We start from the raw sequence: 21734 nt of genomic DNA on the forward strand, positions 1-21734 counted from the left end.
ACAGTTCCTCTATATGGACATGATGACATCACACAGTTCCTCTATATGGACATGATGACATAATACAGTCCCTCTATATGGACATGATGACATCACACAGTTCCACCATATAGACATGATGACATCACACAGTTCCTCTATATGGACATGATGACATAATACAGTCCCTCTATATGGACATGATGACATCACACAGTTCCTTCATATGGACATGATGACATCACACAGTTCCACCATATAGACATGATGACATCACACAGTTCCTCTATATGGACATGATGACATAATACAGTCCCTCTATATGGACATGATGACATCACACAGTTCCTTCATATGGACATGATGACATCACACAGTTCCACCATATAGACATGATGACATCACACAGTTCCTCCATATGGACATGATGACATCACACAGTTCCACCATATAGACATGATGACATCACACAGTTCCTCTATATGGACATGATGACATCACACAGTTCCTCTATATGGACATGATGACATCACGCAGTTCCTCCATGTGGACATGATGACATCACACAGTTCCTCTATAAAGACATGATGACATCACAAAGTTCCTCTATAAAGAGATGATGACATCACACAGTTGCTGTAGATTTGTCGGATCCATGATGAGAATCTCCGATTCCACCACATCCCATTCATTGGATGAGATCTGGTGACTGTGGAGGCCATTGGAGTCATGTGACCTCATTGTCTTGTATGAGATTATGTCATGTGATCTCACTGTCCTGTATGAGATGATGTCATGTGATCTCACTGTCCTGTATGAGATGATGTCATGTGACCTCATTGTCATGTATGAGATGATGTCATGTGACCTCATTGTCCTGTATGAGATGATGTCATGTGACATGGGGCATTATCCTGCTGGAAGTATCATCAAAAGATTCAGGGGACACTGTGGTCATAAAGGGATGGACATGGTCAGTAACAATACTCAGGTAGACTGTGGTGTTTATACCATGATCAATTGGTACTAAGGGGCCCAAAGTGTGATAAGAAAATGTCCAGAAATGGATGTGCCCGAAATCCCAGTAGATCAGCAGTTTCTAAAATACTCAGACCAGCCAGTCTGGCACCAACAACCATGCCACATTCAAAGGCCCTTAAATTCTCTTTCTTCCCTATTCTGATGCTCGGTTTGAGCTCCAGCAAGTTGTCTTGACCATATCTACATGCCTAAATGCATTGAGTTGCTGCCATGTAACTGAATGATCGGAGAGTTGTTTTAACAAGCAACTGAACAGGTGGTGTACCTAATAAAGTGGCCAATGAGTGTATACAGGTTACCCAAGGGTAAAAAAAGGCACTAGGCATATGAATACCAGTAATTTTATTTTTAGGACCACTGGATGGCGGTTTTACACATTACCAATCCAACTGTATAGTTAGAACCTCACTGACTGAGCGTATAGGACACATACATATTGGCCACTACTTCACAAGATTAATGTGGATTCTACCGCCACCTGCTTCTATATTAAGAATTGCACATGGCACACCAGTTACATATATTTTGCCACAGCATAGTACACACACAGTACAACCATGAGGTTTACAATTTAACTTTACCATCTGGCGTCCACATAACAATTTTAATAAGCAACCAAAGAACCTATCAGTATGATTGTGGAATCTTATTCACCAAAATAAGCGAAAGCATAAAATACTAACTCTACTCTGCTTTTGTGCATTAAATGTCACCCAAAATGCACCTACAACAACCACAGCCGCAGCGCCCACAGGGTTTCCCAACCAGGGGGCCTCCAGCTGTTGCAAAACTACAACTCCCAGAATTCCCGAGCTCTTATTGTCTAGCAATGAACACCCATAGTCTACAGACCAGTGTTTCCCAACCAGAGTGTCTCCAGCTGTTGCAAAACTACAACTCCCAGCATGCCCAGACTATCATATTATCAGGCGATGAATACCTATAGTCCATAGACCAGCTTTCCCAAACAGAGTGTCTACAGCTGTTGCAGAACTACAACTCCCAGCATGCCCGGATCATCATATTGTCAGGAAATGAATACCCATAGACTGTAGATCAGTGTTTCCCAACCAGGGTGCCTCCAGCTGTTGCAAAACTACAACTCCCAGAATTCCCGGGCTATCTTATTGTCTAGCAATGAATACCTATAGTCTACAGACCAGCTTTTCCCAACCAGGGTGCCTCCAGCTGTTGCAAAACTACAACTCCCAGAATTCCCGGGCTATCTTATTGTCTAGCAATGAATACCTATAGTCTACAGACCAGCTTTTCCCAACCAGGGTGCCTCCAGCTGTTGCAAAACTACAACTCCCAGAATTCCCGGGCTATCTTATTGTCTAGCAATGAATACCTATAGTCTACAGACCAGTGTTTCCCAACCAGGGTGTCTCCAGCTTTTGCAAAACTACAACTCCCAGCATGCCCAGACTATCATTTTGTCAGACAATGAATACCCATATACTTTAGACCAGTGTTTCCCAACCAGGGTGCCTCCAGCTGTCGCAAAACTACAACTCCCAGCATGCCCGGACAGCCGAAGGCTGGGAGTTGTAGTTTTTGCAACAGCAGGAGGCACCCTGGTTGGGAAACACTAGCCCACAGAATAGACCACTTCTAGCAGGTTACCTTTCCACTGATACATTGTAACAAACTATCAGAATTTGAGAGCTGACCATATCTTTTCTTTTCCTCCACAGCTATCAATGGCTATGTATTTGGGGACTTACCTGGTCTTGAAATGTGTCGGGGAGACAACGTATCGTGGCATCTTCTAGGTCTGGGCACAGAGGTTGACATACATGGGATTTACTTTCAAGGGAATACTCTTAACCTTGGCGGAATGACCAGGGACACTGTAAATCTCTTCCCTCACACAACAGTCACTGCGTACATGCAGCCAGATCAGGCAGGTAAGTATCTAGGGGAACAGTGAGTATGCTATGAAAGTATGATTGGGGGGTCGGAAACACAGGACCCATGCACAAAGTGACAGTAGGACTAACACTAAAACCAAACCTTTTGGGTAGGGTCACACGTAGCGAAGCGGGTTTCCCGCAGCTGAAATTCTACTTGCGGATTTTCTGCTGCGGAAGTCAATGGGTTCCACTTGCAGATATTCTACATAAGTAAAATATACAGAAGTCAATGGGTTTCACTTGCAGATATCTTGCAAAAGTCAATGGGTTTCACTTGCAGATTTTCTGCAGAAAAAGTCAATCGGTTTGTGGAAATCCCGCTTGCAGAATTACGCAGCAGAAAATCCGCAGTATGGGTATATAGAGTGAAAGAAGGACCACCGCATAAACCAAACCTTCATGGTAGGCTCACGCGTAGCACATGCTGCTGCAGAAGTCAATGGGTTCTTCTTGCGGGTTTACTGCTGCAAAATCAATGGGTTCCTCCTGCAGATTTTCTGCTCTGGAAGTCAATGGGTTCCGCTTGTGAATTTTTTGCTGTGGAATTCCGCTTGCTGGATTATGGAGCAGAAAATCTGCAAAACAAAATTTTAGCTGCAGGGAACCTGCTGCGAACGTGCTACGTGTAACATCACCCTTAAAAAGGTATTCCAAAAACACTCACTGTATATAGTCCTGGCACCGTATGGAATCGCTGTCATTTAAAACAACCTTTGACATGTCGCCCAGGCATGTGAAAATTTGTGATCGCATAGGATCTCAGATCCGCTCTGGTCGCTCGTTAAGTTTGCAGCATCGTGCATCTCTCTTCCTGGCTGTCAGTCAAATCTGACCTTTTCTCTGCATAAGTCTATGGAGAAAAAAAGGTCGGATCTGCCAGCCGCTGGGGGAGTGAAGCTCAATGCCGCACACGTTACAGCTGAACATCTACTGCTCTATTCCGTGCTGGCCTAAGATTTAAAAAAAGACCAGTCCACTGTAACCCAATATTACATCTTAATGAAACCATTAAAAGGAAGATGTAGGCTTAGAACAACACTTTATTTCTCAACTTCCTGTTAATGTGACATCAAAACAATGGAAAATGAAAGTTAAAGGCATCTTCCAGCATTTTAAATATTCGATAGGTTGCTGGGGCTGTAAAAAAAGAAGGATAATTACCTTCCCCTGGTCCTCCGCAGGCCCTGCTGCACCTCTCATTTCCCCTGCATCCGGTCCCTTGATGCTGGGCTCTATTCTGTATACTATTCTCTATACCAGTGGTCTTCAACCTGCGGACCTCCAAATGTTGCAAAACTACAACTCCCAGCATGTCCGGACAGCCAACAGCTGTCCGGGCATGCTGGGGGTTGTAGTTTTGCACCATCTGGAGGTCCGCAGGTTGAAGACCACTGCTCTATACTATTCTCTTTTGTCTGAAGCAGACATAAGACAGGAGCAGCAGAGGACCGAAAGCAGATGAAAAGGACACTGCGGCAGGAGCTGCAGGGGACCAGGGGTAGGTAAGTATCATATGTTTTTTCTTTTTTTTTTCTACAGGTCCAGTAACATATCAATTGTGTTAAAACCTCTAACTGCTATTAGGCATGATATTTTTGGCTTTGCGTATTTTAGGCTTTGGTAGCATGGATGGTAACTGTGACTCGTTGTTTTAGCGAGTTTGTGGCTCACTTTATTGATTCTATAGCAATGTGAATTATTTTTGAGTCGTAAAGTTCCTTGCCAATCTTCTGCAGGAATATTTGAAGTTGGCTGTCACACAATAAATCACTATATGGGGGGAATGAAACACACGTATACAGTCCAGGCCTGTGACCAGTCGATGGCTGATGATCACCATTATGGCGCTATGAGGACTTACTTTATTGCTGCGGAGGAAGTGGAGTGGGATTACTCCCCTGATAGATCATGGGAACTTGAAAAGCACAACATCACAGAACATGAACATGAGAGGTATGTTACATATGCAACAATATATGTATGTATGTATGTATATATGTATGTATATATGTATGTATATATGTATGTTTTGTCATAATTTAGGATCTTTAGTCTTCGCAGTGACATGTTTATATGATTATCTCAGTTTATCTTGTTTGTCATCTTCTTTCCTCCATTCTTTTTGTTGTGTATCTTCCACTCCATATCATCCAGCTTATTGTTGGTGTTCTCTTCCATCTTGGTATTGAATATCCTCTTCTCTACATCTATTTTGTGGTTGGTGTTCCTTGTCTCCCTATCCATCTTGATGTTGGTCGTCCTCTTTTCTCCATCTATTTAGTTTTTTGGTCATTCTCTGTTCTCCATCCATCCTGATTATCCTCCTCTCACGATCCATTTTGTTTGTTGTCTTCTCTCCATCCATCTTGTTGTTGTTGATGGTCCTCTGCTTTCCATTTATTTTTCTATTGGTCATTCTCTTCGCACCATCCATCTTCTTGGTCATCCTGTTTTCTACATTAATACTTTTCTCTCCATTCATTTTCTTATTGGTTATCTTCGTCTCACCACCCATTTTGGCCGTCTTCTCCTCTCCATCCATCTTGTTATTGATGGTCCTCTTCTCTCCATTCATTTTCTTTTCGGTCATCCTCTTTGCACCATCCATCTTCTTGGTCATCCTATTTTCTACATTTATGCTTTTCTCACCGTCCTTTTTGTTGTTGGTCATCTTCTTCTCTCTAGCCATCTTGATGGTTGTCCTCTTTATATCCATCCATCTTGATGGTTGTCATCTTTTCACTATCCATCTTGATGGTTGTCCTCTTTATATCCATCCATCTTGATGGTTGACATCTTTTCACTATCCATCTTGTTGGTTGTCCTCTTTATATCCATCCATCTTGATGCTTGTCATCTTCTCTCTATCCATCTTGATGGTTGTCCTCTTTATATCCATCCATCTTGATGGTTGACATCTTTTCACTATCCATCTTGTTGGTTGTCCTCTTGTCACTATCCACCTTATATTTACTTGTCCTTTTCTCTCAGTCGATTTTGTTCATCCTCTTTCTCCATCCGTTTATAGTTATCCTCTTCTCACTATCCCCCTTGATGTTGGCTATCCTCTTCCATTCTTTTTGTTGTCTTTTGTCCTCTTGTCACCCTCTATCTTGCTGGTCTTCCTCTTCTCCCCATCTATCTCACTGGTGTTCCTCTTTTCTTTCTATCCATATTGTTGCTGGTGGTTCTTTTCTCTTTACCCATATTGCTGTTGATCCAATAAAAAGCTGCAGTTCATATGAAAAAGATGCGGGGGAAAAGAACAAGGCTGTGTAGTATTTTGGGGCCAAAACAATGGGGAAGATTTATCAAAACCTGTGGAGAGGCAAAGTTGCCCAGTTGCCCATAGCAACCAATTAGATTGTTTCTTAACAAGGCCTTTGAAAACTAAAAGAAGCCATCTGATTGGTTGCTATGGGTGACTGGTCAACTTTGCCTCTCCACAAATTTAGATAAATCTCCCCCACTTTGTAGAAAATTGGTACAGTACTGTGTTGTGGTGGCCAAGTATGTTGCCCCGTGCTCCTGCTGTCCTATCAGGCAGCTTCCTTCAGTGTCCCCAAGGCCCCCTGCACTTGTTTCCCCATTGTAAATATGTTTTACCATGTAAACTGTTTATAAAATGTAATGTTGCTTTAACCCATTAAGGACCAAGCGTTTTTCTGTTTTTGCACTTTCATTTTTTCCTCCTTACCTTTTAAAAATCATAACCCTTTCAATTTTGCACCTAAAAATCCATATGATGGCTTATTTTTTGCATCACAAACTCTACTTTGTATTAACATCAGTCATTTTACCCAAAAATCTATGGTGAAACTGGAAAAAAAATCATTGTGCGACAAAATTGAAGAAAAAACACCATTTTGTAAATTTTGGGGGATTCCGTTTCTACACAGTACATTTTTTGGTAAAAATGACACGTTATCTTTATTCTGTAAGTTCATACGATTAAAATGATACCCTACTTATATAGGCTTGATTTTGTCCTACTTTTGGAATAAATCATAACTAAATGCACGGAAATTAATACATTTTAAATTTTCATCTTCTGACCCCTATAACTTTTTTATTTTTCTGCATACAGGGCAGTATGAGGGCTTATTTTTTGCACCATGATCTTTTAATCTGTACCATTTTTGTTTTGATCTGACTTTTTAATCACTTTTTATTCCTTTTCTTAAGGTATAAAAAGTGAGCATACGCCATTGACGTGCGGTTTAATTTATTATATATTTTTATAGTTCGGATATTTATGCATGTGGGGATACCACATATGTTTATTTTTATTATGTTTATAAAAAAAAAATTTATATTGAATTTGGGAAAAGGGGGGTGATTTAAATGTTTAATAAGGAAAGGGTTAATGTGTGTGCTTTTAAACTTTTTTTTTCCTTTTACTTTTAGTCCCCTTAGGGGACTTTTAGGAGGGATCATTAGATTCCTCATACAGATCAATGTGGTTCCATAGAACCATATTGATCTGTGTGCTCAGGCTTTATCATTCAGAGCACAGGAGCCAGCATGGAAGGAGAGGTAAGCACTCAGGTTACCTCCACAGTGGATCGACACGATCTTGCTGCGGGAGGGCGATATACCCCACTGGACCACCAGGGACAGGATAAAGGCACCTTTAGATGTCGCTGTCAACTTTGACAGCAGAGATCTAAAGGGTTAATAGCTGCCCGCGGCGATCGCCGCATGTCGGCTATTAACTCCGGCCCCCAGCTACAGGAATCAGCTGCGGGCCGGACGGTATGATGCAGGCTCGAGTCGGGAGCCCGCGACATATCCCGTTAACAGCCATTGGACGAGTAAAGACATCCATGGTCGTTATCGGGTTAAGAGTTAAACCATGTGATATGTCATGTGATTGTTACCCAGGAGGTACCAGTGACCAGGTGATCCCAAGAGTGACCTATGGGCTTCCTGCTAGACTCCCCCATATAAGCCCTGGGTGGAGCTTCTCTCTCTTTGATCTCTGCTCTTCTGCTGAGGTCCAGTGCAGTCTTGTCTAGTGTGTGTGTCCAGAGTGTTGGAGACCTCAAAGTCCAGTCCTGCAGCCACCATCAAGTCAAGTAAGATAAAGTCACAGCTTTATGAGTCAAGTCAAGTCAGTCCCTGTCATCTGTCAAGTCAACGTGGTCTGCATTCAATTGTCCAGTCCTACTACAAGTCCCAGAAAGCCCTTAACCCCTTAACGACGCAGGACGTATATTTACGTCCTGCGCCGGCTCCCGCGATATGAAGCGGGATCGCGCCGCGATCCCGCATCATATCGCGTGGGTCTCGGTGCTAATCAACGGCCGGGACCCGCGGCTAATACCACACATCACCGATCGCGGCGATGTGCGGTATTAACCCTTTAGAAGCGGCGGTCAAAGCTGACCGCCGCTTCTAAAGTGAAACTGAAAGTATCCCGGCTGCTCAGTCGGGCTGTTCGGGACCGCCGCGGTGAAATCGCGGCGTCCCGAACAGCTGATCGGACACCGGGAGGGCTCTTACCTGCCTCCTCGGTGTCCGATCGACGAATGACTGCTCCGTGCCTGAGATCCAGACAGGAGCAGTCAAGCGCCGATAATGCTGATCGCAGGCTTGTTAATACACGCCTGTGATCAGGATGAGAGATCAGTGTGTGCAGTGTTATAGGTCCCTATGGGACCTAGAACACTGCAAAAAAAAAGGAAAAACAAAAGTGTTAATAAAGGTCATTTAACCCCTTCCCTAATAAAAGTTTGAATCACCCCCCTTTTCCCATAAAAAAAATAAAACAGTGTAAAAAAAAAAATAAATAAACATATGTGGTATCGCCGCGTGCGTAAATGTCCGAACTATAAAAATATATCATTAATTAAGCCGCATTAAAAAATGAATAAAAAGTGATCAAAAAGTCAGATCAAAACAAATATCCTACCAATAAAAACTTCAGATCACGGCGCAAAAAATGAGTCTGCATACCGCCCTGTACGTGGAAAAATAAAAAAGTTATAGGGGTCAGAAGATTACATTTTTAAACGTATAAATTTTCCTGCATGTAGTTATGATTTTTTCCAGAAGTGCGACAAAATCAAACCTATATAAGTAGGGTATCATTTTAACCGTATGGACCTACAGAATAATGATAAGGTGTAATTTTTACCGAAATATGCACTGCGTAGAAACGGAAGCCCCCAAAAGTTACAAAATGGCATTTTTTTTTCGATTTTGTCGCACAATCATTTTTTTTTCCGTTTCGCCGTGCATTTTTGGGTAAAATGACTAATGTCACTGCAAAGTAGAATTGGCGACGCAAAAAATAAGCCATAATATGGATTTTTAGGTGGAAAATTGAAAGGGTTATGATTTTTAAAAGGTAAGGAGGAAAAAACGAAAGTGCAAAAACGGAAAAACCCTGAGTCCTTAAGGGGTTAAGGTCTCTGCGTCACTGGTCACCTCCTTGGGCCCTGGCTGAACTGTATAGACTTTACCAACTGTCTACCCTCAGTAAAGCTACCGTTGTCCGTAACTTGGTGTCGGAGTCTTTATTGCCCCCGTGCCTAGCCCAGGATCCAGCGGTATACCTTTGGGTGGTTTTAGGCTAAACAACGCCCTGGCGTCACGAATACAAGGGGTTAATGCCATCTACCCCTAGGGTAACAACATCTGCCCTCATCACACCCCGCTACCACAGTGTGCTTTCACCTGGGCACAACTTTATGAGGCACCTATTGGTCCTTATACCAGTAGAGAGAGTTGTCAGGTCTCATCGTGAATAGTAGAACGCTATCCAAATGGTTCCTAGCTTGCCTTGTAAAGAAATAGATAATGGAAAAAATGTCAGAGGGGTATAGACACATAGAAACATTAAAGACATCGACATTAAAGGAAAACTGTCACCAGTTCACCCACACTATAACCTGATACACCTGGTTAGGCTGCATTCACACCACGTTTTGCACATACGGGTGCTGGATCCGGTGGGGGGGGGCAAACCGGGCGCTCCCGTACCCCAGCCGGATCAGCCCGTGACTCCATTATTTACTTTAATGAGCCGACCGGAGTCAAACGGTGACTCCGGTCGGCTCAGTTTTGACCCGTATCCGGTTTTGGACCGGACCTAAAACCATAGTATACTACGGTTTTAGGTCCGGTCAGGAAACCGCATACGGGTCAAAACTGAGCCGACCGGAGTCACCGTTTGACTCCGGTCGGCTCATTAAAGTAAATGGAGTCACGCAGTAAATGGAGTAAATGGAGGCACGGGAGCGCCCGGTTTGCCCCTCTCCCGCCGGATCGGCACCCGTATGTACAAAACGTGATGTGAATGCAGCCTTATAGTGCTGGTGAACAGGAGACCGATGCGGGGTCTGGGACTGCTATACCTACCTGCAGTCCGGAGCCCTGATTCCCCAACAATCCAACTCTCCCAGCGCTGACTTGTGCTTTGAGGCGGGCCCGCCAGCTGGATTTAAATATTCATAAGCGCTGGTCACGTAAGCGCTCCTGCCTACTGAGCGCTCACGTGACCGGCGCAAATGAATATTTAAATCTAGCAGGTGGGCCCGCCTCAAAGCGCAAGTCAGCGCTGGGAGAGGGGGACCTTCGGGGGATCAGTGCTCCGGATTGCAGGTAGGTATAGTAGTCAGAGACCCCGCAGAGGTCTCCTGTTCACTCGCACTATAACCCGGTGTATCGGTTATAGTGCGGGTGAACTGGTGACCGTTTTCCTTTAAAGAGGTTTTCAAGAATTCCAAAAACATAGCTGCTTTCTTCCAGAAACGGTGGCACTTTTGTACTTGCAGTTGTTTGTCTTTGGTATTGCATCCCATTTCCATTAAGAGAATGGAGCAGAGTAATACCGGAGACAACCTGAAGACAACTGTGGCGCTGTTTCTGGAAGTGGATGTTTTTCTAATCCTTGATGACCCTTTTAAACACTAAAACGTATAAGTCAAGTGCGGATATATCAGAGTAATAATAAATAATACAATTTAGGCAGCAATAGCCTCCAGGCTCATCATGTTATGGACGCCCTGTGGGTGCACATGTGGTGGAGAGCGGAGAATACATGATTATAGTGTTTTCTATCTGTATTAGTGAAATAAATGTTTATTTGTTATATCATTGACAATCTATTACATTATGTCACGTCTTCTTTGCTTGTAGCCCAGGCCACATATTTGTTAGTTCTGGTGAAGACCGCATAGGATCTACATACAAGAAGGTGGTTTACAGGGAATACACAGATGGACACTTCACAGAACTGAAGAAAAGATCTGCAGAGGAGGAACATCTGGAAATCCTGGGTACAACAAAAAATCTCTTAAAGGGGTACTCCGCTGCTCAACGTTTGGAAAAAACTGTTCTGAACGCTGGAGCTGGCGCCGGAAGATCGTGATGTCATAGCCCTGCCCCCTCATAACATCAAGCCCTGCCCCCTCAATGTAAGTCTATGGGAGGGGGCGTGACAGCGTCACGCCCCCTCCCATAGACTTGCATTGAGGGGGCGGGGTGTGACATCATGAGGGGGCAGGGCTATGACATCACAAGCTCCAGGCACCAGCTCCAGCCCTTTAAAGGGGTACTCCAGTGTAAAACTTTAATTTTTTTTTAATCAACTGGTGCCAGAAAGTTAAACAGATTTGTAAGTTACTTCTATTAAAAAAAATCTTAATCCTTCCAGTACTTATTAGCTGCTGAATACTACAGAGGAATTTTTTTCTTCTTTTTGGAACACAGAGCTCTCTGCCGACATCACGAGCACAGTGCTCTCTGCTGACATCTCTGTCCATTTTCAGAACTGTCCAGAGTAGGAGAAAATCCCCATTGCAAACATATGCTGCTCTGGACAGTTCCTAAAATGGACAGAGATGTCAGCAGAGAGCACTGTGTTCCAAAAAGAAAATAATTTCCTCTGTAGTATTCAGCAGCTAATAAGTACTGGAAGGATTAAGATTTTTTTTATAGAAGTCATTTACAAATCTGTTTAACTTTCTGGCACCAGTTGATTTAAAAAAAAAAAAAAAAAAAAAAAGTTTTCTACCGGAGTACCCCTTTAGGGTCTATTCACACGTACAGTATGTTTGTTAAAGGAGACGCTGTCACGCCCCCTCCCATAGACTTGCATTGAGGGGGTGGGGTGTGACATCATGAGGGGGCGGGGCTATGACATCACAAGCTCCCGGGGCCAACTCCAGCCTTCAGAACACTTTGTTCCAAACACTCAGCAGTGGAGTACCCCTTTAAGGAAAACAGAAAATGTCAGCCTATTGTGTTTGCTCTTTTTTAATTAAATTGATAGTTACTTTAAAATACAAAGTCTATTTTCTTCTATGTAAAAATTTTAATAAAATGTTTATAAAAAAAATCCTGATTTGTATAATATGTCACTTTCTGATGATACATTCAGTGTATTCTTCTTTTAGGCCCATTCATAAGAGCAGAGGTTGGGGACAGCATACTTATCGTATTTAAGAATAAAGCCTCGCGGCCGTACTCCATCTACGCGCATGGTGTTCAGGTGGTTAATCTTTATGGTGGCAATGAGATCCAAGGTACACGACCAGGTGAGTTAAAGCCCCCCCTTCCTTTTTCTTTTATGGAGAAATATGGATAATTGGGACCCATTATAATATAAGATCCTCTGGTACTAGTCCTCTATTCCTTCCTTTTCTAAAGCTTGCTGTGCATTAAGAATTTAAAGGGGTACTCCGAAGGGAAACATTTTTTTTCAAATCAACTGGTACCATAACGTTATACAGATCTGTAAATTACTTCTATATACAAATCTTAATCCTTACAGTACTTATCAGCTGCTGTATGCTCCAGAGGAAGTTGTGTAGTTCTTTCCAGTCTGACCACAATGCTCTCTGCTGACACCTCTGTCCATGTCAGGAACTGTCCGGAGGTTTGTTTTGCTATGGGGATTTACTCCTCCTCTGGACAGTTCCTGACATGGACAGAGGTGTCAGCAGAGAGCACTGTGGGCATTCTGAGCTGCTGCTAAGGCTGTGTTCACACGTTGCGGCCAATTAGTAGTACCGTGACTAATTACCACATGCTTTTTTGCCAAAAGTGACTGAAAATCGCTGTAAAAAGGACTCATAATTCTTGTTATGAAGTAATTAGTTGAGGTACCATTAATTAGCTGCAACGTGTGAACACAGCCTAAGCAAAAAGCAAAGCCCAAATTAATCATTAGGATAAATAATGAGGAGGACTAATGTGGGATTTAGGCTGTGTCCACACGCTGTGTCGCAGTGCCACTGAGTTTTTGCTGTGAATGACCAAAATCGCAGTAAAAATTGTACAGGGGGAGATTATCAAAACCTGTGTGGAGGAAAAATTGCTGAGTTGCCCATAGCAACCAATCAGATTGCTGCTTTCACTTTTCAAAGGCCTTTTCTGAAATGAAAGAAGCGATCTGATTGGTTGCTATGGGCAACTGGTGAGATTTTTCTCTGGACAAGTTCTGATAAATCTCCATGTATGTGTTTGTACCGTGATCTGTGCAATCTTTACCGCAATTGCGGCGACGCAGTAATGCAACGTGTAAACCCAGCCTTAGGACGTCTTTCACCTATTTAAGCCTTTTTTTTTATTTTTTATTTCCGCTCAGGGGGAACAAGCACTTACCAATGGAATGTTCCGGAAAGATCAGGACCAGGGAGTAATGATCCAGATTGCTTAACCTGGGGCTACTATTCTAAAGAAGACTTTGTAAAGGTGACCATACAAAGTTTATAATAGGAATTTTTTTTCTGACTTTTGTAGCTGCTCATTGACATTTCTGTAACTTTAAAGGGGTACTCCATTGGAAAACATTTATTTTGTAATCAACTGGGGCCAGAAAATTAAACAAATTTGTAAATTACTTCTATTAAAAAATCATAATCCTTCCAGTACTTATCAGCTGCTGTTATGACCCACAGGGGGGAATTTCCTTTCTGACTGACCACAGAGCTCTCTGCTGACACCTCTGCCCATGTCAGGAAATGTCCAGAGCAGGAACAAATCCCCATAGAAAACCTCTCTTGCTCTGGACAGTTCCTGACATGGACAGAGGTGTCATCAGAGAGCACTATGGTCGGGCAGAAAGGAAATTCAAAAAGAAAAGAACTTCCTGTGGATCATAACAGCAGCTTATAAGTACTGGAAGGATTAAGATTTTTTAATAGAAGTAATTTACAAATCTGTGTAACTTTCTGGCACCAGTTGATAAAATAAAAAATGTTTTCAAGTAGAGTACCCCTTTAACCCCTTCCTGACCCATGACGTACATGTATGTCATGTATTATATTGGCCGCCACTAAAAGTGCAGTGCTGTGCCCGGTAAGTTGGTGGCTATCACTGATAGCCAGCCATCTTGCCTCGGGACCTAGGGGGGGGTTCGTCCTCCCCCCCTCTCCTCACAGCGATCGCTCCTAACAGCTAGTCAAATCTGACTAGCTGATGGCAGCGTTTCGCACATAAAAATCCTAAGCAGCGTGGTGCGTGTGTCCTGATCACGGGGATCGGGACACACACTGCTCTGCTAGGAGACCCAAGTGTCCCCCTTCCCCCGGTGTCCCTTCCCCTGGTGTCCCTTACCTGTCCGGAGCTACCGTCTCTGTGCCCGACGGCATGCTTTACTTTCACTTTCGTTTTCTCAATTATTATTATTTTTTTTTAAGTTGTACAACAGCTCCCCCTAGTGTCCAAAACTTGGTACTGCATGTTTTCGGCACTAGACACTAAGGGGAGCTATTATAGAGAAGTAAAAAAAAAAAAATGTAAATAAAATAAATAATTTTTTAAAAATAAATATATACATATACGTACACGTTTTGATCAAAAAGTGCGCAAAGAGCCTACATTTTTGACCAATGTGTGCTGCTGCAATCCTCTTTTTTGTATACTATACACACACACATATATATATATATATATATATATATATATATATACTTATATATGTGTGCGTATATATATATATATATATATATACTTATATATGTGTGCGTATATATACTTATATATGTGTGCGTATATATATATATATATATATATATATATATATATATACACACACACACACACACACACACACACATATATTCAAAATGTTATTGTTCCCCAAAAAAATTGATTTTTAACTTTTGTAGAAAATTAGAAAAAATGCTCATAATAACATAAGCCTTCTAATGTCGTAAAAAAGTAAAGGAATGTTTAACAAATGATACCAGCATAAAGTAGACATGTTGTGGATGTGAACTCATAACTACATTTTTTTGGCATGACTATTTCTCTTACAAGTAGAGAGTTTAAAACATAGAGAAATGAAAAATTTTTACATTTTTCACAATATTTTAGAGGTTTTCACAAAAATCGCTTCATGTATCAACAAAAATTCACCCCTAATATAAAGTACAATATGTCTCGAAAAAACAATCTCTGAATCACTTTGCCTGGCAAAAGTAGTTCAAAGTTATTACCACTTAAAGAGACACGGACTGGGTCATGAAGGCCAAAACTAGCTGGGTCATGAAGGGGTTAAGGGTCATTTAAGAGATTACTGACAGCTGCCCTCTTTATCAAAGGAGTCATACAGGAATAGAAAAACAGAATTGATTTCTTAACAAAAATAAATAAAAATAGCACCACACTTGTCCTCAGGCTGAGTGTGGTATTGCAGCTTAGTTTTATTAAAGTGAATACAGCCAAGCTGTAGTATAACACACAACCTGGGGACAGAGGTGTTCATGTTTTTGGAAGAAAATAACTTTTCTTCCTGGATAACTCCGAGCCTGTGATCCAGGTGACCCCAAAGTTTAGGGTACCCGGAGTTCCCTGCCACATCACTGAAGTTGTACCCAGTCCTTGTAGCTGCCAATCACCCTAATAATTGATGATGGAGTTAAAGAGGTACTCGGCCCGAGACATCTTATTCCCTATTCGAAGAATCGTGGATGGTCCCAGCAGCCGGACACCCCCCCCCCCTCCCCCCCACGATCTCTGGCCTGGCACCCCGAGGTGCTGAACATTTCTGTTTAGAACTCCGGCCTCGGGCAGCGATGGTCGTGACGTCACGGCTCACCCCCTTCATTCATGTCTATGGGGGGAGGGGGTGACGGCTGTGGTCAGACAACTTTTCCCCTATCCTTCAGACTCCCCGTGATCAGACATCTTGTCCCCTAACCTTTGGATAGGGGATAAGATGTCTATGGGTGTTGTCCCCCTTTAAAGGGGTACTCCGCCCCTAGACATCTTATCCCCTATCCAAAGGATAGGGGATAAGATGTCAGATTGCCGCGGTGCCGCTGCTGGAGAGCCCCAGGATCCCCGCTGCGGCACCGCGCTATCATTACATCACAGAGCGAATTCGCTCTGCACGTAATGACGCGCAATACAGGGGCCGGAGCATCGTTACGTCACGGCTCCGCCCCTCGTGGCGTCACGGCCCGCATCTTGCAATACAAGTCTATGGGAGGGGGCGCGGTGGTCGTCACGCCCCCTGCCATAGACTTGCATTAAGGGGACGGGCCGTGATGTCATGAGGGGCGGAGCCATGACATCACGCGGCTCTGTCCCCTGTATCCCCCGTCATTACGCACAGAGCGAACTCGCTCTGTGCTGTAATGATAGCGCAGTGCCACAGCGGGGATCCCGGGGCTCTACAGCAGCGGCACCGCGGCGATCTGACATCTTATCCCCTATACTTTGGATAGGGGATAAGATGTCTAGGGGTGGAGTACCCCTTTAAAAAGTGAAGTTAGGCTGAACATGAACTTTTGCCCCAGCCAGGGGCAATTCTCCTGCCCCTTGCAGCTTAAAATGAACCATTAAAGGGGTACTCCAGTGGAAAAAATTTTTTTTTTAAGTTAACTGGTGCCAGAAAGTTAAACAGATTTGTAAATGACTTCTATTAAAAAATCTTTACCCTTCCAGTACCTTTTAGCAGCTGTATGCTACAGAGGAAATTCTTTTCCTTTTGAATTTCTTTTTTGTCTTGTCCACAGTGCTCCCTGCTGACACCTGATGCCCATATCAGGAACTGTGCAGAGCAGGAGAAAATCCCCATAGGAAACCTATGCTGCTCTGGACAGTTCCTGACACAGACAGAGGTGCATACAGGTGCTAAAAAGTACTGGAAGGGTAAAGATTTTTTTATAGAAGTAATTTACAAATCTGTTTAACTTTCTGGCACCAGTTCATTAAAAAAAAAAAAGTTTTCCACCGGAGTACCCCTTTAAAAATGGGAAAAAAATTTAAAAAGACAGCAATTACTAAAGACAAAAGGTGCAGACACTACACAGGGGCTAGGATTACTTGATTGTCTATTAATATTCATTTGCTTTCAGTTTGCAAATCACTAGTCAGTAGTGTTGAGCGTCATAGGCCATATTCGAATTCGCGAATATGCGCGAATATATGGACGAATATTCGTCATATATTTGCGAATATTCGCGTTTTTTTTTCCGCATATGCAAATATTCGCGTATGCGAAAATTAACATGCGCGAAATTTGCATATACGAAAACCTGCACAAGCAAATATTCGCATATGCGAAAATTTGCGCACCAGTCTCACACAGCAGTATTAGAGCCTTCTTTACACCACACAAGCTGGAAGCAGAGAGGGATGATCACTGTGATGTGTACTGTGAAAAAAAACAAAAAAAACGAATATTCGTAATTACGAATATATAGTGCTATATTCGCGAATATTCGCGAATATGCGATATTCGCGAATAAAATTCGTATTGCGAATATTCGTGAGCAACACTACTAGTCAGACCACACATGGAATTCTATTCTGACTCAGATTGTTGTAATAGCGATCCATCCCTTGTAAGACCTCTATGTCTGGCCTGTACACTGCGGACAATCCTTCTCAGATAGCTGAACTCACCAATACTGTTTTCATCCACACGCTGGTTTATTCTGTACATCAAACAACAGGAATACAGCAGAATGAATGGATCTAAGTACAGTGACCCCCCGACCTACGATGGCCCCGACATACGATCATTTCAACATACGATGGTCTCTCAGAGGCAGCATCAACATACGATGCTTTTGTATGTCGGGGCCATCGCATAAACGACTATCCGGCAGTGTAGACTGCTTCAGCTGCCCCCGGATAGCCGTTTACGGTGCCCCGTGACCTCCGGTGACGATCACTTACCTGTCCTGGGGGCTCCAGAGCGTCCTCTTCGGGATCCCCTGAATCGTCAGCGCTCTCCATCGTCGTCATCACCTTGCTGCGCACGCCGTCCCGTCATCCAATAGGAGCGGCGTGCATAGTGACGTGATGCCGGGGAAGCAGAGGCCTTGCCGGAGCGTCGGGGACACCTCGGGGACGCGGCGACAGCGATGGATGGCGACATCCAGGGCAGCGGTGACGGTCCAGAGTGGCGGGGACAGGTGAGTACAACTTCCTCTAACAGTGGTCTACAACCTGCGGACCTCCAGATGTTGCAAAACTACAACACCCAGCATGCCCGGACAGCCAACGGCTGTCCGGGCATGCTGGGTGTTGTAGTTTTGCAACATCTGGAGGTCCGCAGGTTGTAGACCACTGTCCTATACTTTACATTGCACGGATCCCTCAACATACGATGGGTTCAACAAATGATGGTCCGTTTGGAATGGATTACCATCGTATGTTGAGGGACCACTGTATTATGCGATCAAAAGATGATGCTTTCCTTAGCTTAGCAAGCAGAATACATGAGTCCCTGTTACATGTGGCAGATGCAGGCAGCCATGACACAGGAAGTGATGCACTAAGCAGGGGCGTGGTTACATACAAAGGAAATGAGTCATGGCTTTCAGGAGAGAGAAACAGGAGCATTACCAAAAAAGGCCACAAGGTGGCAGCAAATAACTAACCATAGAAAAATCCGTAGGAATCCATAAGAATAAACTATGTAAATTCCATCTACAATAATGAGAATATTAACTGTAACAGCACAAATACTGTGTACAGTACCGGGCACCAGTACTGTACAAGAAAGATATAGTGGAGCTGGAGAGGGTTCAAAGACAGGCAACCAGGGTAATAAAGGGAATGGGAGGACTACAGTACCCAGAACATGCGCGCACACACTACATCCACAAATATTAACTGTACAGACAGAAGGACTTAAAGGGGTACTCTGCTGCTCAGCGTTTGGAACAAACTGTTCCGAATGCTGGAGCCGGCGCCGGGAGCTCCTGATGTCATAGCCCCGCCCCCTTATGACGTCATGCCCGCTCCCTCAATGCAAGTCTATGGGAGGGGACCTGATGGCTGCCACACCCCCTCCCATAGAGTTGCATTGAGGGGGCGGGGCACTCCCGGTGCCGGCTCCAGCGTTCGTTTGTTCCAAACGCTGAGCAGCGGAGTACCCCTTTAAGTTTGCTGCCAGCACCATCTGAGGAGAGATTCTCAAGTTGCCTCATGGTACCCCATATATCCATAGTAACCCCCCAACATGGTAATCCATATATCTTTAGCTATGTCTTCTGAATCGCTCAATTACTTTTTTTTTTTTTCTTTTTCAACAATTGTCTTGATTCGTTGTGCAGGATATGTACAGTGGCCTTGTTGGACCACTACTGACTTGTCGGAAAGGTGTACTGGACAACAAAGGCGTGAGGAAGGATGTGGCCCGGGAATTTGCTTTGCTTTTCTTTGTATTTGATGAAAACCTCTCATGGTATTTGGATGACAACATTAGGAGTTATGCTCACAAAGACCCTGCTGCTATCAATATGACGGAGGAATTTGAAGAAAGTAACAAAATCCATGGTAGGTGGGTCTTCACCTTCGAACAATTGTGTTATAGTTTACATCACAAATTTGTAAATTTTTCAAATATATATATATATATATATATATATATATATATACACACACACACAACACTTATCATTTATTCTGCTGGAGGGGTCACTATTCTGCTGGTGAGGTCACTGTGTACATACATTACATTACTTATCCTGTACTGATCCTGAGTTATATTCCTTTTATACTCCAGAGCTGTACTCACTATTCTGCTGGTGGGGTCACTGTGTACATACATTACATTACTTATCCTGTACTGATCCTGAGTTATATTCCTTTTATACTCCAGAGCTGTACTCACTATTCTGCTGGTGGGGTCACTGTGTACATACATTACATTACTTATCCTGTACTGATCCTGAGTTATATCCTGTATTATACTCCGGAGCTGTACTCACTATTCTGCTGGTGAGGTTACTGTGTACATACATTACATTACTTATCCTGTACTGATCCTGAGTTATATCCTGTATTATACTCCAGAGCTGTACTCACTATTCTGCTGGTGAGGTCACTGTGTACATACATTACATTACTTATCCTGTACTGATCCTGAGTTATATCCAGTATTATACTCCAGAGCTGTACTCACTATTCTGCTGGTGGGGTCACTGTATACATACATTACATTACTTATCCTGTACTGATCCCGAGTTATATCCTGTATTATACCCCAGAGCTGTACTCACTATTCTGCTGGTGAGGTTACTGTGTACATACATTACATTACTTATCCTGTACTGATCCCGAGTTATATCCAGTATTATACTCCAGAGCTGTACTCACTATTCTGCTGGTGGGGTCACTGTGTACATACATTACATTACTTATCCTGTACTGATCCTGAGTTATATCCTGTATTATACTCCAGAGCTGTACTCACTATTCTGCTGGTGGGGTCACTGTGTACATACATTACATTACTTATCCTGTACTGATCCTGAGTTATATCCTGTATTATACTCCAGAGCTGTACTCACTATTCTGCTGGTTTTCTTGCTTACACCTGGTTTGGAGTCTGCACAGAGAATACAATATTTTTCACTATACATGCATTTGTGGTTTTCCAGCTATAAATGGAAAAATCTATGGAAACCTCCATGGCCTGACCATGACCGAAGGTGAAAAGACCAACTGGTATCTTCTAGGAATGGGGAATGAAGTTGACATGCATACAGTCCACTTCCATGCTCAGAGCTTCCTCTATAAGGTGAGTGCACTCTCACTGATACATGTACACACTCCTGGTGATCACCATGTACACACTTACTAAATCTTCCTAAAGATTTGGGTGTCATGACCTATGTTAACAAATGTTCTGATACAAGACAGTAATGGAGAAAACTCTGATCATGATGATTAACCCTTTGTGCACGCTTTGCCAGCACCAGCATCATAATTACTGGGGCTGACACTGTTATGTAACAGCCCAGAGGCCCTAAAGAAAAAGTTTATACAAAAACAATAAAAAATAAAATAGACACCTTTTTTTATTTTTTATTTTCCAAATGTGATTAAAGGGATTGTCCAACATAAGGTGACTTTAGTACTTACCTGCCAGACGGTAATGGACATTGTTAGGAAGGTTCTGAGTCAACCATAATGCTGTAGCTATCTTTTTTTGAACTGGCTATTTCCTGTTGGAGTTCCCTCCCTCAAACTACACATCCCAAAATTCCTTTTTTGTAAGTGTGAGGTTATTTTTATTCATCCTACACATCAGCCACCCCACCCATTGAAAGACACATGTGCTCCCTTCTATGCAATAGACCAGTGTTTTCTAACCAGGGTGCCTCCAGCTGTTGCAAGCCTACAATTCACTGCAGAATGAACACCTTCCCACCCAGCGGTCGCTCCACCCATTGAAGCACAGACAGGCTCCCTCTGAACACCTGACTAGTGATGTAATGTCTCGGGCCGCATTGCAACCTAGGAAAACTTGAGACCACAGTAATTTTGTATGCTCTTAAAAATAAGCCTTGGGGCAAAAATCTAAGAAGAATTGTGAGA

The 21734-nt window shown here is 43.1% G+C and overlaps 1 protein-coding gene across 1 annotated transcript in view; it reads left to right on the plus strand.

Moving 5' to 3' along the window:
- HEPHL1 (hephaestin like 1) overlaps window positions 1-21734 on the plus strand; it is a 112494-nt gene that overhangs the window by 80141 nt on the left and 10619 nt on the right. Inside the window, exons 11-17 of the mRNA XM_056561481.1 lie at window positions 2718-2930; window positions 4673-4889; window positions 11082-11221; window positions 12341-12481; window positions 13534-13640; window positions 19466-19688; window positions 20795-20934. Of these exons, the coding sequence (XP_056417456.1) occupies window positions 2718-2930; window positions 4673-4889; window positions 11082-11221; window positions 12341-12481; window positions 13534-13640; window positions 19466-19688; window positions 20795-20934 (1181 nt within the window). The remainder of the gene's footprint in view (window positions 1-2717; window positions 2931-4672; window positions 4890-11081; window positions 11222-12340; window positions 12482-13533; window positions 13641-19465; window positions 19689-20794; window positions 20935-21734) is intronic.

Source organism: Hyla sarda, chromosome 2, assembly GCF_029499605.1.
Source record: "Hyla sarda isolate aHylSar1 chromosome 2, aHylSar1.hap1, whole genome shotgun sequence".
NCBI lineage: Eukaryota > Metazoa > Chordata > Amphibia > Anura > Hylidae > Hyla > Hyla sarda.